General features: G+C 33.7%; 2 protein-coding genes and 1 long non-coding RNA gene across 4 annotated transcripts; 2 read left to right on the forward strand and 1 right to left on the reverse strand.

Moving 5' to 3' along the window:
* Nucleotides 1–1,500: 1,500 nt before the first annotated feature.
* Nucleotides 1,501–3,304, forward strand: LOC114761401 (uncharacterized). 2 transcript variants are annotated; one of them, XM_028950762.1, is made up of 2 exons: nt 1,501–1,584; nt 2,468–3,304. In XM_028950762.1, exon 2 carries the CDS (start codon nt 2,470–2,472, stop codon nt 3,199–3,201), a length of 732 nt encoding a protein of 243 aa, XP_028806595.1. In that variant the 5' UTR covers nt 1,501–1,584; nt 2,468–2,469; the 3' UTR covers nt 3,202–3,304. The 2 variants fall into 2 exon arrangements, with proteins under 2 accessions (XP_028806595.1, XP_028806596.1); XM_028950763.1 differs by lacking the exon at nt 1,501–1,584 and adding an exon at nt 1,681–1,705.
* A 6,403-nt stretch (nt 3,305–9,707) lies between these two features.
* On the reverse strand, nt 9,708–10,889 carry LOC114761397 (uncharacterized). The gene is made up of 2 exons (XR_003742143.1): nt 10,044–10,889; nt 9,708–9,950 (listed from the first exon to the last, which is right to left on the reverse strand). It is a non-coding gene; the product is annotated as an uncharacterized LOC114761397 (long non-coding RNA).
* A 3,278-nt stretch (nt 10,890–14,167) lies between these two features.
* LOC114761398 (lachrymatory-factor synthase-like) lies at nt 14,168–15,017 on the forward strand. Its single transcript, XM_028950760.1, has one exon. The coding sequence runs from the start codon at nt 14,209–14,211 to the stop codon at nt 14,716–14,718; it is 510 nt and encodes a 169-aa protein (XP_028806593.1). The 5' UTR covers nt 14,168–14,208; the 3' UTR covers nt 14,719–15,017.
* The last annotated feature ends 2,703 nt before the right edge of the window (nt 15,018–17,720 follow it).

A 17,720-nucleotide genomic window follows, 5' to 3' on the forward strand; every position in this document is an offset into this window, starting at 1 on the left:
TTCGTCTTTATCTATGAAATGATTGCCACATTTTTGCGTCTTGTATGCGACTTTGCCGGAGTTCAGAATTTAACGTACACGTGGCATACCACGGCACACTTGTTCCAGATTAATATATTCATTTAGTTTTTTGTCAAGCGCAGCCCCACATTATCTTCCTAATAGAAACAACCCTGTTTAAAATATTATCAGGCATTATATGTGAACACTTCTCTTACCAGTAATTCGAATATTGGTTTGTTACATTGTGATAAACTAATCTCTTTTACTAAACCCAACCCCATGAGTTTATACTCATCCTTTTTTTTTTTTTTGTTTGGGGGTATACTATATTCATTTAGTTTTACTTATAAAAAGGAGCTCCGCTGGGAGTGGGCGTAGATCACATCCGGAAGAGATAACCCAGCGTCTATTTAAATTGGGCCTTGTTTTGAGAATTGTATGGTTACGGGCCGAGATTTGGACCTTCTTATGGACCCAACCTCAATTTTAGCCCAATGGCTAGAAGGCAAGATAAATTCATCTAGTTTCAAAGGTTTGACAAATTAATTTGAAATACACGAATTGATTAATAAGCATAAATAATTGAAAATATGAGTAGATCTTGTTCAAGAGTGACGGACTGACGAGAGAAGAGAGAGGGAAGGGGAGAGAATATATTTTGTATGCAGCAACAACAAGGTAACCGTTGACATTTCACATTTGACAATTCCCTGCACTTCCTTTTCACTACTCGTTCATTCACGTAGACAAAACCAATTTGGATTTCTAAACTTCTCAACCCCACATCACACCAGCTGACCAAGAGCAAATGATTCCGCAATCTTCTTGATTATTATTGTTATTATTTTTTGGGTCATTATTATTTTAGTTCAAATGAAATTCAGAACTTTCAATGGAGGTCCCCAGTTTTTAATTCTGATAAATCCAAGAAGGTCCGGTTGATTCAAAATCAGACAACAGAACGGACACTAATAAAATTGAATCATTTGCTTGCACACCTGTATTTGACTATTTTGTTAACTATCAAACTGATAAATCCGAATCAAAGGGAGTCTGTCAAATTATTATAAAATTAATTAATAATGATGATATGATACTCTAAACTTCTAATAATTTGGTTGCAGTGATATTTTAGTTGTTTAATTTTCGCCAGCCCAATTTGATGAGTCTATCTCACCTTAATCATGATTAAAAAATTGGGGAAAATACAATCACCGCATAGAAAATTTGGCATTAATTTCGGGAATTTAAAAAGCAGAAGAAAAATAGGGATAAGGCGATTTGGGACTCCAAGGCATTTCATGATTTGATTTCCCTAATTACCCTCAGAGAAGTCAATGCTTAGTCAGTCTTAACCCTGCGCACGCTTTGAGTAAGCAGCAAGGTTCGGCGAGGAAGGCGGGGGTATTTTGGAGATGACACACAAAAAGCAACCGCCACTCTGGGTCCTCTCAACGACTCTCAGCGTGCCAAACTATTAATTTTGATCTCCTCTGTAAAATTTTTGGAAAGCACAAAGAACAAAAAGAGCAAGTAGACAACTCCTCAGAGCAAGATCATCAAGCTCTTCATTTGCAATAGGTAACCTTTATCGCGTTTTCTTTCTCGTTAAGAGTTCTTGACCGTCGCTTCCTCGTTTCCAATTCGCCTCGCTTTTTATGTATGTTTGATTTCTGGGTGGTTTTCTTTTGGCCATGCCGTGGTAATGCTTGTTTCTTGAATTCTAGTGTGCGTTGAAGTTCTTGATTCTTCTATGGTTGCTAATGACTAATTTTTCTTGGATAAATTTGGAACTAGGAAGAGCATTGTGCAAACCGACCTTGTTTTTCTTAGACTAGAACCATTTCTCTGTTTTCTTCTCCCCTTTTGACTTTTTGTTTCAGTTTTTCTGTTCAATTCAATCCGATTTTCTCATTTGGTCTTTCGGTGACAAGTTTCCGGTTTCCCTGCTGTGACAAATGGATTACTGGGTCTAGTCGATTTATAGGAATTAGAATGATCGGGAAGCACAGGTGAAAGGAAAGTTCAAGAACTGGGCTTTTCCGTACCACGGATTTCTATTCATTCAAATTTAAAGGGGCTTACTGGGAACTGTAATGGTGATCTAAAGACCCTTTTTTTTTTTTTGTGCAATCAGCGTCCATTGTTTTGCTCTAGTTACGTGGAGGCCGACCGAGAGTTATCTACCCTGGTGTTTGAAGTAACTGATTACGCAGTTTCATTCAAAAAATAAAGTAAAACAAAGGGGCTAAATCATCAGAAAGAAAAATCTAAATGGGCTTCGGTGCTTCTAGTTCCTAAAACTCGAATTCCTTCCCCAGGGGATAACGTCGGATTTATTACTGCGTCTTGCCGGCGCTGCCAATTCTTTAATCTCTAAATTTCATAAGGCCAGAATTTTCCTATTAAAAATATCTTGGGGGTTTCTTCTTCCTTAGAGTTTGACTTATTTCATCATTGGCAGAAATGGAATATCAGAACCTGGGAAGGCAACAGAGATCTAAAGGGGCCAACGTGAAGCAGGCATTGATGGTGATGCTGCTTGTGGCTGGTTGTGCTTGGTTGACATACCAGATCAACCATTCAAGATATAAACCAGACGACTATGGCCGACTACCCAAGCCTGTTGAACAATACTGGGCTGTGTCTTTGGGGCGTAAAGGCTCACCGTCATGGTTGTATGAAATTCAGTTCCCTACCTTGGGAAAAGTTCATATAGAAGAACCTAAGAAGGATACTAATTCTGGAAATACTGATGACACAGCAAGCAAAAGTCAGTCAGATGACAAAGGGCAAGGCAATGTTGAGAATTCCAACATAGCAGTCATTAATGATTTTGAAAGTAATGAGAAGGAAGCAGAAGCGCAAATCAGAAGGAACACAGAATCAGCTGACGGCTCCATTGAAGAACCTAACACCTTGACAGGTGGGGTTTGGGCCCATACCTTTGATGATGAAAACGGTGTTCCTCCTGAAGTTAATGGAACTGAGACAATGGGCGGCGTGGCACAGATCGACATTGTGCATGGAGAAAACATATCAAATGATAGTAAGGGAAATGGAGCCGTCAAAAGCAATATTTTAGGAGTCACATCTTCAGAAAATGACATTGTTGAAGTGACTTTTGGAGGCTCAAAGTCTATAGTAGTTGATGCAGAAGTAACTTCTCAAAGTACTATTGCTCATGCTGATACATGAGTTTGTAAGACTCTGAGTCTGTTTCACGTAATTGTAAATAAGAACTCATCAGAATCACCTGTTATCATTAGCAGCAAAAGCAAAAAGCTGCTGGGAACAGAAGATCTTTCTTTCTTTCGTTCTTTCTTTCCATCATGTACAATCTTATTTTTTCAGAGAAATCAGTGGCTGCATGATTTTTGATGGAGGCTTTCACACTTTTTTTTCCCCCGGTTGTGAAGTATAAACATAAAGACCTGTTACTCGTCCTTTGTTTTTGTTTTCAACTTCTTTTCTTTTCAAGTCATCACCATTGCTACTAATTGAGTTTCACTGATTTCCTCTATTCAGCCTTTTCCCCCTTTGAACTTGGTTACGGCAGCATGGCCAATCATGAAGTGTTCAAGCATGAATAGGGTGCATGAGACATACAAGTCTAAATATAAAATCTAATTTGTAGTGCAATTTACGTTACAAACCAAATCTTATATTTAAAATCGAAAGTAGTATAATCCTGTGTTTCAAAATTCAAAGCTGAGACGAACAGATCTATAGAGAAAAACTATTGATTGCTGTGTGTTGGCAAGCTTCATACTGAATAGCCATACAAAACCAGAAATTCTGTCCTATGACTTTTTTAATTGAAAATCGAAAATGCAATTGGACTATTTTTGTGCTGTTTAGCATCTTGCTCAGCTCCGGTCACTATCTGTATTGCTGGCTAACATGTAAATAAACGTGCTTTGAGAATGTAGTGCGGACTGTGTCAAAATTGAAAATGGGCCCTGAAACAAACAAGGACAATAAAATACTTGGCCACTACCAGTGGTATCTAAAATTGAAGGATGCATATATTTCAGACAAAGCAGTGGTAGTGGATCAGAGACACTTTGTGATTGGCCTTTGTTTCTGCATTATGCTTCACCACTTCGCCGAGATTGTCTTCTTTCTTGACCCTTAACTTCTTCTGGTTCATATTTCAGCTAGGCTGGACTATTGAGGGGACCGTTTGTATTATTTGTAATTCATTCAATCCAACGTGATTTTAAGGCTGTGGCCCTGGCACCGTGACGCTTCCTTCCTAGTTTCTGTGGAAGTTTCGGATTAATCTATTTTTCTATATATAAAATCGTTGTATAACTATAAACGATTGGTTGGTTAGGAAAAAACGGATGCATCCTGACACAAAAACATAGCGCAGTTACTGTTCATCGTGATCATTCCCTTGTCTTCTTTTTTATTTCTGAAAAAAAAAAAGGAAAAAGAAAAAACGGTTCATGTTGACATTGACAGGTGGGTGAGGCCAACAGCAATAACCAAAATATCAATGAAGAAAGAAGATATATGTGATGATCGTGCACCAAGAGTTAGATATAGAGATTAAATTTGGTTCTAAATATAAAATATCAATTTATTTTGATTTTAATATTCATTTATTCTCCTCCTAAGTAATCCTTACAATGACTGAATATGTTAAAAAAAATTTTATACTATCAGGGAGAAATTTAAATCTACACAATTAATGAAGGTATTTTTTCAAATAAATAATATCTATCTATTACCTAATTTAACTAGTTTGTTTTATTATATTTTAGGGAGGTAGTATTATATTGCGTCTATGTGGCTCCAACCTATCATGAGGATGGAAGGTGAGTTTTTCATTAAAATCATTTCCCAAACCTTCTAATTCCAAAGGAGGATGTGGAGGCATATTCGACCGCATGAGCAAATATTAGATGTAAACTTGCGTTGTCTCTTTGTGTGTGTGTGTTTTTATAGCTGAGAATAGAGGCAGCTCGTGCATTGCAGGCCAGCTCATCACAACCTACAAGTTATGCAGTGTGGGTTGAAGGAGCCCGTATTTTGAAGGTTTGGAAAAATACCAACCTTGACCCGTTATAGCAGATTGGCGGGCTAGCCCGCTAGCCTGTCATTTTTTTTAATTCTTAATTTTTAAACCCTATTTTTACTTAGTTTTAAAATTAATAAATAGTGATCCAAAGTTTCAAAAGCAATTACAAATATAAATTATGTTTAACTACATTTAAAATAGTCAATACAAATATAAAACAATACATTACAAATATTTTACATGATTAACATTCAACATCAACTCATCAAGTGATAAATTTTACAATTTTTTTCATACAAGTACCATGTTTGATACAAAAAATTATCTCTTAATAAATTAGAAGGGCATTTATCTATTTTTTTTTTAAAAGTTGATTCACCGTGTTTTTCTAAAACACTTTTTTTCCATTACAAATATTGTCTTATATTTGATTTTAGTCATTAAATTTTTTTTATAAATATACTATGCTTATTTTTTAAAAATATTTTTTTATATATATAATGTAACATGAAAATTGAAATGTAAACAAGGGGAAAAAATTTCAAATATAACAACCTATTATTTATGTGGAGGAAAAAAAATGGCGACTTAAGCGGGTCGACCTGCGAGTTAGCCCGCTATAACTCACGGGTTATACGGTGCAGGTTAGAGTAGCTTGCATTTTAATTGGCTGGCAAAATGCCAATCCTAACCCATTCTTTTTTAGCTGGTTGGCGGATTGACCTGTGGGTTCCAACCCATATTCCCTGCTCTATGTGTTTTTTTTTTGGGCCGAAGATTATGTTTTGTTGGGGATTATTATTACCCGAACCTATTTATAAAAAATAAGTTATGAATAAAGTTTAACTAAAACTTATTTTTAATAAATAGACGCCAAAATGATATTTTGTCATGGGACTTCGATTTTAAGCCATGGTTCATCATTTTTTGTGTATAAAATTACTCATAAATCTCAGGTGAAAAATTTAAATACAGAAACTTTCTAACAAAATTATTTTTGGAAAGATGAATATTTTAATCCTCTAAGTTTTAACTCAATTATGATTCAGCCCTCGGCATAACTCAAACCTTAAACTTTTATATCCTGTTTGCTACAAAACATTGCATATAAGGGTAAGGATTGAAGTTGAGGTTAAAAAAAATTATATGTTAAAAAAGTATTTAATATAAGTGATTGCTTATTATTTAGAATTGAGCAAATCCATGTATGCGGGATTGAAAAATACCATGGGGAGGTAGTATTCCCTGATCCTACTTATATGGGATTACTTAGTCCCATGTAACAAGAAATTACACATATTAAATACTCTTTAATAGCTTTATACAATCTCAATCCAAACGAGACTTTAACTCTTTTAAAACTTAGTTATTAATATTTACTCCATTTAAAAACTTTATCCTGTCATTCATAAGTCAAACTGAGTCATCTAACCTAGCAAAATGTCAGAACTAGGTTTGCCTTCTCTGGCAATGGTCTCTTCTTTGACATTTTTGATTGCCCAAGCTTTTCTTCCTTCTCTCCTCATGCTGACATGGCTTTTATATGGTTGTTGATTCAAGCTAGGTTGGATGACTCAGTTCTGCTTGTGGATGATAAGTGTAAACTTTTTAAATGGAGTAAATACTAATGACTAAATTTTAAGCGAGTTATTAAAAATTTAGGGATTGGGTTACATCGAATTATAATGAGAGGTTAAGTTATAATTGAGCTAAAATTTAAAGGACTGAAAGACTAATTTTTCTACTATTTTTTTACAAGTTTAACTTGTAAGCATGAGTTTTGACCAAAAAAATTTGTAAGCATGAGAGTTTGTTTGTAAACAAAAGTTGTCCAATTTGACTTATAAATAAATTTTTTTGAGATCTTTTCGAAAATGCATCTTTAATGTAGGGTAGATTTGGGGAAAATATGGCATAAAATAAAGGGAAAATTACAATTAGGTCCCACCTAAAGAAATTAAATACAAAAAAGTCTCTTGAAATCATGAAATTATTTTGAAATCCCAAGAGACTTTTTCGTAATAAATTTTATTTGTTTAATTACCAAATTACTCTCTTTTTTTTTTGAAAAAGTTTACATTGACAACTGAAAGAGCAATGGTTGACAACTTAGAGTGCAAGGATTGACAACTATCACGACTGATTTGACAACTTAGGGTGTGATATGCTGAGAAAATGTGTTGTCAAACCAATCGCGATAGTTGTCAATCCTTATACCCTAAGTTGTCAACCACTGCTCTTTCAGTTGTCAATACAAACTTAAAAAAAAAAGAGTAATTTTGTAATTAAACAAATAAAATTTATTACAAAAAAGTCCCTTGAGACTTCAGAATAATTTCATAATTTTAAGAAAATTTTTTGTATTTAATTTCCTTGAGTGGGACCTAATTACAATTCTCCCTAAAATAAACTCCTTGCGTGCATGTTTTTATCAATTACATGCTATATATTTAGGGCAGAAGCATGAACTCACTGCGACCTAGCTACATGTGCTCCCTGTCCAGGGGTACCAAACACCAGAATCTCATAGGTTTTTCTCTCCTCCACCAAATTCAGTTGAGTTATTTAGATCAAATTTTAGTAGTTAAAATTTATTTATCTATTTTTAAGTAAAATACTAAAATTATAACGATATTTTATAAAATATTAAATAGGGACCATTAAATAGTAATGAGCTTTTCAGATTAAATTTTAGCCATTATAAGATTTATTTATATACTTTTTAAGTATGGAATGTTGAAGTTTTAATCCAATTATGATTAAGAGAAAAAGAGCGTAGAGTAGAGTAGAAAGTCCTGCCGTTTTAAGGGTGAAGGATGAAATTATAAGTGGGTAGAGAATTTCATATTCAATCCCTTCCGGTCAATATATTCTTCTGATTTTAAATATAAAACCCATTTTATAGTATATTTTGTATTATAAAATGAATATTATATTTAAAACAAGAGGAGTATTAAATAACCGCACAACAAAAATCTAGTAGTAAAGATTCATATGCGGGTGTTAGTTGAGAGGGACCAGGAGGGGTAAAGGCTTGGAATAATATACTACGTCCGCTTCTTGTTAATATAAAAATTAATTGGAGAGCTGAATTTGATTCTAAATGTATGATCTTAATTTATCACCTTTTTTTAAAAAAAATATTCCTATTGATAGTAAAAGGATTCACACTAAGAGATAATTCTCATCATCCAATACATATAATTGAAAATGATAATTTAATTTAGGGAGACCAAAACATATTTGTAATAAATAATCAAGTTAACTAATTTTTTTTAATAAATCCAAATTAGCTATCTAATCATTATATTAAGAATAGGGAGTAATACATGGCGGACAGAGATACCAGACCCACATTAAAAACGACCTTGTGCCCCACCTCACGTTAGTGGCTTTGGCGTTTTGCACTGTACCTTGCGAAAGTCGCCCAGCATAATCAATTTTCATTGTACTTTTTTTAATAATATTTTTATTAATTAAAATAATTTAAAAAAGTGCTACTTAATATCTAATATACTACCTCCAGTCCTTCGTAGAGAAACCTCATTTTGACTTTTATTTTGGTGTTAAATATATGATTCTAATTTATTTTGTCTTTCATATTTATTTATTTTTTTTAAAATAGTCTTTTTGATAATGGTAGTTCTAACCCATAAATTTGATTAGTAAGGATATTTTAAAAAAGACAACACATATTTATTACAAATAACTAACTTAACTTGTTTCGTTAATCTACTCAAATTAGTTAACTAGCTCTTATATTTTGGAACGAAAGTAGTACTATCATATCATATTTAATTTAACATTAAAGTAATCATTCCGCCGTCTAATTGAGGACAACTCCTTTAATATAATTTTTTTTTCATTCATAAAATTTGAGTCCTCAACTGTAAAAATTTAAGGTGAATGTGAACCATTCCATTCAATCAAACCAAACAATGTAACGACTTTGTAATAATAAAATCAGATATTTTCTATGAGAGCGCCACCACATGTCATGACGCACGATGGATGAAAAGTCCACTGCGTTTTCTTTTTAGTTTTAAACGTGTAAAATGCAATTCGAATGGCGGACGTTGTCTGTATTTGTCAAATCTTCACCTACTTGCCTTGTTATGTTGTGTAAATATTCCACTTCTTCCTCTTATTTACAAAAGAAAAGAAAAGAAAAGGAGAGACCATATTGATTATTGAGTGACCTCTTTATCACCACGTTTCGAAGATATATGGCATGTGTCATATATCAGCCTCTCAATGTGGTTATGTGTTTTTATTTGATTTAAATTTTCACGAGTCACTAAGGCGAACGCATGCTCTGTGTATAAAACCATGTCCAAACCACACCACAGCAAGCAACCTGCACTAGTGCAAAATACCCCATTTGGCTTCTGTTAAAAGTAGCTTTTCACTACTGTATATGTGCATTAGTAGAAGCAACAGTAGTGAAAAGTATTACCTACGGCTTCTGTTATGAAAGAACAGAAACCGTACGATTAAGCACTTACGGTGACTGTTTCAAGAGTAACAGAAGCCATAGGTACCCACTTATGGCTTTTGTTATGTATTATAATAGAAGCCATATGTTGGTACTTATGGCTTCTGTTTTGTATTACAACAGAAGCTGTAGGTGGTAGTTTTTTTAAAAAATATTTTTTTATTAAATAATCACCTCTCATATAGGAACCCACTATTATATATAACCAGCTACATTTAATATTAAATACAACCACCAATTCGTAGCATATGTAGAACAAAACCAAATAAATTGTCAATAAAAATCTAATTTTGTTATACAAAAGGAGAAACGTACAACTTATACATCTTCTACTCTAATTTTGTTAAATTTAAGAAGTACTCTGACCAAATGTCGCGTATTCCTCTCATCTGAGTCACAATATGTGTTCAAACTTTGAAAATGCTGCAAAATGCAAAAAAATTTTAATGTCAGCAATACTTTAAAAAAAAACGGAATGTTTAAACTAAAAATATTATTGATATATAATATCATTACCTTGTGAAATGAGTTGGTTATACTCTTAGTGATGATTTTATGCATTTACGTCATCACATAATACCCACATTCCACATCTTTTAGTTATATATGGCACTATAAATATACAACAAACAAAGGCAATCAATATAATTAATCTCATCATTGTTTAAATTTAAAATACATACCTTTAAATGGACCCATTGCAAAGAACAAAACCAATACATGGTCTAGTTACATGGATAGATAGCAAGAAGCCTCCAATGATCACTACAATATAAATTTATATGAATGCCACATCATTAAGAAAGTTTTGACTTAACTGAGAGATGAATTAGAACCATGTACCTTTCTATAATTGGTGCTAATTGGGAAATGAAAGAAATCATATGGTTATTTATACCTCTGTTATAAATTGACATTAGCTAATAAAAGCTTGAATCATATGGACACACATCCAGCTCATCAGACTCTTTTCTATAAAATACATATTCAAACACTTAACACAAGAACGATAGAACAATCCGTTATTATTAGGGACATTGTTTTTATCCAAATTTACAAGATCTACAGCCAGACATGACCAATCTAGACTTTCAAATCGAAACCGAATCATCTATTATTAAGCCTAGGAGAACAATATACATATATATTCAAGAATTGAATTTTTTATCCTACCATTTCAGGACCGAATAGTCATCAAAGGATGTATCTTTAATATCTAAAGTTATATCCCTCGTATAATTTGCAATGTAATTAAAAACCTAAATTACATATATAAAGAGGACAATATACCATAACATGTCACAGCCACCAAGGTTGCTCATCAATGCTCAACTCGATAGGCTTCAAGTCAATGAAAGAAATTTAATAACAAGAAACAGTGAACATAAAGTGTACATCATCATAAACATCATAATCAATGAGTTAATTAAAAAAAAAAGAATTGCTCGCAGATATGGAGTCTAATCAAATACATGCTTTGCTTCACATCTCAGAAAATCAAAATGTTTTGTTTTGTTTCTTTGATTGTTAAATAAAATTGACTATATAAGAATATATGTGTGTGTGTGTAAATAAATGGGAAAACAATTGAAATAAAACAAAGGGCATTCTCATATATATATATGTGTGTGTGTGTGTCTCCCTGCTAGCATCATTCGTAGAACAAACAGAACAGGGGTTATAGTTTAGGTAGGATAGATGGATTTAGTCCCTACACACACAGAGACATATGAAATTGTTATGATTTAACTCTCTAAAATGTAAATGATTTTTGCTCTAATATAATAATCAATTCAAATCAGATTTTTGAAACAGATTTTTATATATATAATAATCCACTGTAATCCATTCGAACACCAACAACAATTATATATATTCTCATTATAACAACTCTATTTTTGACTCAAATATTCATTTCCTTAGATAATGTCATTTGACAAACTGTTAATTGTTAAATTTATTGGTGCCAAAAGCAAAAATATTGCAGTGACTTGCCACACTTCAGCAAATTCAACCAAAAAAAGAAAAAGAAGACAAATTTCAACAAGAACCACACAGATTTCAGTAAGTACTTGAACTTTAGCCACAGTTCAACACAAGATTTCAACAATATAAGATACACAAGAACAAATTCTTTTAATAAAACAGCACAAGAATCTGACTTTCCTCAACTGATAAACTATTTTTTTAAGTTATAGCAAGAATCCAAAATGATTAGCATATGCAAAAATTTACTTGGACTGAAGCAACTGCGGTCAAAAGTGAAGAGATCACAAACAAAGACAGAACGAAGAAGGAGCCAAGACCCATCAAAGACCCATATAAACCAAAAGTAGTAGTTATATCAGTATTTTGCACTAGTGATAGCTGATAAATCATAAACATTAAGCATAACCAGACAAGCATTATGAATAATCACTTGATCATAAACACTAAACAAGGCAATCAAAGAACACCAAACATTAAGCCACTGCTTTTGTTAATTATTGAAGACATACCATTCATGGACATCTTGATTTGTTTCTCACTAATTAGTATCTTGCTTGTAGCCTTCAAATATAAAATCAAGGAAGAAATTTCTTATGATCAAGTCTAAAGAGCACTAAGATTGCAATGTCTCTTTTTTTTTTCTTGACTTTGCAGTCAATGAAGTCAGTGAAAATCAACGATCATAAATGAAAAACTTGCAGGTTTAGTTAACTTTCTTGTCAGATCATCTAGCCATAGTGTTAATAAACAGATTATGGGCATCCATAAAGATTACATGCTCAAGATAATTAAACAAACAGTACCTATGAGTATATAACACTAGTACAATTAGCAACGACATATAACCTATTTAAGAGTCCTAGTTAATAGCATCCAATCATCAGTCGCTGCCACTTTCTTTCAATGACATTCTGATATGCCTATTGCTTGCCCCACCCATTTCTCTTATTTCTCACGTTACACTATAGAAAACTTACTCTACTAGTAACTTCTCACTTCTCTAGTTTATTAATCAATGTTAAAACAAGCTAATATATGAAAGATCAAATTGGGTTATAGGTTTTGTTATTATTGATCAACCTTTGACTTAATCCAAAATATATTTAACTCTAATTGCATGGTTCTCAAAACATCAATTCACTCCTACAGAGCATCAAAGAACAAAAGAGAACATGAAAATTTTGCTGACCAAATTCCGAGTCAATTGAACAAAGGTTGCATAGAATAGCAATTGATTTATTTAACATATACGATCTTAAAAAACATTTACACAGAATCTCTATTTTAAAAATAGTTGAAAATGAAGGTTCAGACTATTTTGCTATTGGCAGGGAAGGGTTGCAATATGATTTATCAAATGTAGCTGTTAATCATGAAAATCAACAAGCCCGAAAAAGAAATATAAGAATGGGATCGAAAAGCTCACTCAAACAGCATAAAGTAGGAGGGTCCTTCTGCAAATCCTTGAGCTCCTTCAAGATGCGTTTCGATGCAATAGTCTAGAAACCACAAATACCAACAATAACGCTTTATTAACAATTAGACTGTGAAGGCTAGACGTCAATAAAATAAATTGCTGGCACAAATATCTCGAGGTCGAATGGATACCAAAAGAATAGGTAACATTCTCTTTTGATGACTACACAGAAATAGAAACAAGAGAGATAGGGCATGAAGGCTGGATTACTTGAGGTCCAATTAAAGCAACAGAACTCAGAGACGAAGAAATTGTGGATAAAGCTGTGAGAGAACAAAAATCGAACACGGTAGAGAAAAATAGATAAGGAGGACGAAGAAGCAATCAAAACAATAGTGGAACGAGTACCCACGGTGTGATAAGCAAAACCCATGGTGGTCACAGCATTGAAGACTGAAGAGGGCGAGAGCGACTGAACGATGGAGCGAATGAACAAAGCAGTAGCAAACCCGTGGCGATCAAGCTGAAGAACAATTGGGGCAGAGGTGTGGCCGCGCGAATGAAGTGCCTGGAGGCTTTATTTTTTTTTCCAAAAAAAAAGCTTTATAGCGTCAGGTCATTCCTCGACCAGACTCTATATGTCTTTAATTATGTTTTTCAAAGACAGATGGCGTCAGGTCTTTACTGCACTAGATACGAAAAGTTTTTTTTTTTTAATTTATGACTGATAAAAAATAAAACAAATGCCATATATAAAGAAATTTTAAAATATTTGGCCCGATATTAATATATAATGAATTCAATGTCATTAATATTAATTCATCATATAATTAAATATAGATAACTAATTATATTGTTGTATTATAATGTAATTATATTATTATTTTTAAATTGTTGTTCATTTATTTAATTATTATTTCCCGTGAAATATTTAAAATACATTTATCTTTAAAAATTTTCATAATTTTAACTAGTGGCATTCAATGTATAAAACTTTTAAAATTTAATTTATATATAATATAGTATGTACTGCTTGTGGTACTTGTGCAACAGATGCCATAAGTAATTTACAACTTCGGTTACTTCTGCAACAGTAGTCATAGGTTATATATAGCATCTGTTCAAAGTCGAACAGAAGCAAAAATATGAGACATTAACTATCACTTCTGTTCCTTAATTAACAGAAGTAAAATTGAGTAGTAAAATGAATATTTTGCACTAGTGCTGATACTGATCAGTGTGGGAATACAGTTTGGTTGGTTAATTGGAGGAAAAATGGAAGAAGCTGGTGGGAGAAAATGGAAGGGGAAGGCGAAGACGGAGGTAAGGGGACACAAAGCAGAGAAAGTATGGCCACTCATCACCGACTTCACTGGCCTCAGCAAGTGGTTCCCTACTCCGACATGCATCCCGGTGGAAGGCGTCTCCGGCCAACCCGGCTGCGTTCGCTTCTGTGCCGGCTTCAAGACGCCGGTGGATCATCAAAAGGACAGACAGACAACGAATTGGACGAAGCAGAAACTGCTGGCCATTGACCACACGAACAAGACCTTAAAGTATACGATCACAGAGAGCAACGTGGGATTCTACTCGTACGTAGCCACATGGAGAGTGAAGGATTGTGGAGAAGGAAGTGAAGTTGAGTGGGAATACGAAGTTCAGCCTGCGCAGGGATGGACTCTGCAACAGTTGGATTCCTTCGCTAGCTCTGGCATGAAAGTGATGGGTGAGAGGATGGAGGCTGATCTCACTGCTATGGAACAAGCTCTTCAGGCTTCCAATTGAATTAAGCCTCCTTCGGTTTTAAATTAAAGCTGATCTTATTGGCTGTTGCTGTGTGTGTGTGTGTGTGTTCGCAAGAGTTTAGCAGAATAATTTGGAAATTACTAATGAGTGTGAGTACGTTTGAGTTTCAGGTGGTGTTGTTGCTCTGTGTCGATCAGTGTGATATCTTTTGTAGCCATGTCTTCTTCTGCGCTCATGTTTTACTTGGGATCTTAGGATCTATAATTGATAGTAAATAAGAGGGAGAGGGAGCGGAAAAAGAGAACCATGAATGAGTTCAATATTTTGTTTCCTGGGCCTCTTTGCTCTTGCTTGAAAAATCTCACATTTTCATGGCCATAACATTTTGCTTGAATGCAATATTTGAAGCAAATTAAGAGACTGCCTCGTCTTCTCTCTCTCTCTGAGTTCCTCTTCCTTTTCGAGTGAGTGAGCCATATACAATTCAACAAAGGGTTTCCCTTTCTAATGTAAATTACCATTTTATCATTTATTTTATTTTTATTTGGGTAAGTTGCGTTATTTTATTATCTCTGTCATGGTCATTAAGGATAAAGACAACTGTCTTGGTTACGTTGGTGGTAGAAGTGGAGGATTAGGTGAACTGTTTTGTGGGAAGGGCAGGGCCCAGGATGATTTCATCGTATTTCTTATGATAAGAAAATGAGTTATTTCACAATATGGAGGTTTAATGTAAATTTTTTACATTCTATATTGACATTGATATTGATGATTGATGTTAATATGGTAGGAAAAGTTAACCTAAACCCCTTTATTTTGTCTCAGTTTTTTAGATGGGTCCTCATAGTTTTTTTTTTTGGGAGTATAATACTATCCCTAAGGGATACATGTCGATCAGCAAATCGCATCTACAATTTTTTTTTGGGGTGATTGATGAGGTCTTGGATGTAATTTTACTTTTCTCTTTCTTTTTTCTTCAACCTTTAAATATGACATATTCGATGAAGATGATGACTTTTTTTTTGTAGGTACATTTTTCTTGCTATGCGCACGTATTTTTCATATTGGAAGTAATTTTGTTTGAGGAATTATCAAATACTAAATGTTCTTTTTGACTAGACACGGGTATTATTGGAGGCAATTTTATTCGAGGTGTTATTAGGCATTAAATGTGAACACCTCTTCTAACGGAGATTTAAATTTTAGCTTATCATATTATGGAGAACTAACTTATTCCGCTAGACTTATTATTAAAATAACATTCTTAATATAATCCAATCAATGCTAATTTTGATTTCTTTCTTGCCCATTGGGCCTGCGTTCCTTCGTCTTAGGGCCCAAAAAGTCAGAAGCCTATAGCGCTAAACAATGAATGAATACCCATGCAATAATTTAGTCCTTGTTTGGCATCACTTGTCATCTATAGCTCGTAGTGTTTAACTTCTGAATTGCACAAAACGAATGGGCTGAATTTAATCCTCAGACTTCATGTCAACTTTTCCTCTCTATTATGCTCCTCCGGTCCTTAATATAAGACCCAATTGTTGAGTTGATTTTGGTCCTAAATATAAGACCCATTTCTCATATTTATCAGTTTTCTCTAAATTACCCCTATAAATATTCCCTCAACCATAATCAAGTAGAAAAGGGAGAAAGGTATTAAGAAAAATGATCATGATGTTTTAGGAAAAACATGTCACATTTCTTATAATTAACTAACTTACCTAACTTCCTTAATCTAATCAAATTAGTCAAATGGGTCTTATATTAAGGACCGGAGGAGTAGTATTATATATTGCTTACCATCATTCATTCCAGGTTTTCAACCTTAAAAACCGATATTGTTTCCGTTTTAACTGGACATCACCATTATTCAACTTCTGGAGGCGTATTCTTCCACAAACTAGCTAGTACTATAGTTGTTTTTCTTTTCTTAACTTAAACATCTGCCATTGTAGATGTAAACAACATGCAAACTAATGTTTGGACAGCATATGGCTCTCATAATAGCACCAGGTTTTGATCAAGATAATTCCACGTTTGAAAAGACGGTTTTTTCCAAACAAGTTCCTCAACGTGATAAGTTTTCTTTTTGAAAAACAGGGCAGCATGGATAATATATATTGATTAAATATGTTGCACAAATAGAGAACTAAAAGCTTCACTTATTTATGAAGCCAAGGGATGGGGCAAATACAACATTGGCCGAAGAAAATGAAAAGAAAAGAAGTTATTTCGTGTAATTCTCCATATATAGGAGGCAACAAAGGCTTAAGTGGCAATTTGAAGAAAGGGAGAGAAAGCAAGCCAAGTATAACAAGAAAATTAGTCCCAAATGTCACAAAAGGAAAAGCTGAAAAGGTAGAGCTAGCATACATGAAGCTTGGTATTAGCCAAATTCTTTCATGGCATTTAATTACATATTCTCCTCACAACTGTATATTCATCTAATTTCATGGCATCTTCAAGTTCCAGCATTACATAAACACTAGGAATTTACGCATGCAACAAACAGAACAAGTATTGGATGTAAGAATTGACTACGATTAATAAAAATATTAGGAATTCACTTAATCGGGCAGCGCCATGGGAAGCAGCAGAGGGCCGAACGCGAAGTACAGGAAAACTAAGGAGCAAGGTTTTTTTTACTAATTCTCCTCTTGTTTTACCTGGGATCTTAGAATTTATATGAGGGAAACAATTGAAGTAAATAAGAGGGAGAGATCAGAATGGAAAGAGAACCATGAACAAATTCCTTATTTACTGTGTCAGTTTATTATTATTATTTTTCAATAGATGTTTTACTTATTTACCTCAAAAATCTCAGATTTTCTTTTTCTCTCTTCCATCACAAACAAATTCGCACGCTTTCATTCGGTTTCCGGATCTTGACGGCCGATCCAGCCAGCTTCCCCCCCCCCAAAAAGAATTATATTAAAAGAACATTTGTTTTTTGATGTTGTATTAAAAGAACATTTAAGTTCCGTTTAATACGAAGCATTAAAAATAAAATATAAGAATTGAGGTTGAGAGTGAAAAAT

Source organism: Neltuma alba, unplaced genomic scaffold (genome assembly GCF_004799145.2).
Source record: "Neltuma alba isolate B1F8T4 unplaced genomic scaffold, ASM479914v2 tig00011119_pilon, whole genome shotgun sequence".
Lineage (NCBI taxonomy): Eukaryota > Viridiplantae > Streptophyta > Magnoliopsida > Fabales > Fabaceae > Neltuma > Neltuma alba.

What these genes read in the sequence shown, in the direction of transcription:
- LOC114761401 (XM_028950762.1), top strand. Translation starts at nt 2,470, where the DNA reads ATGGAATATCAGAACCTGGGAAGGCAACAGAGATCTAAAGGGGCCAAC.
- LOC114761398 (XM_028950760.1), top strand. Translation starts at nt 14,209, where the DNA reads ATGGAAGAAGCTGGTGGGAGAAAATGGAAGGGGAAGGCGAAGACGGAG.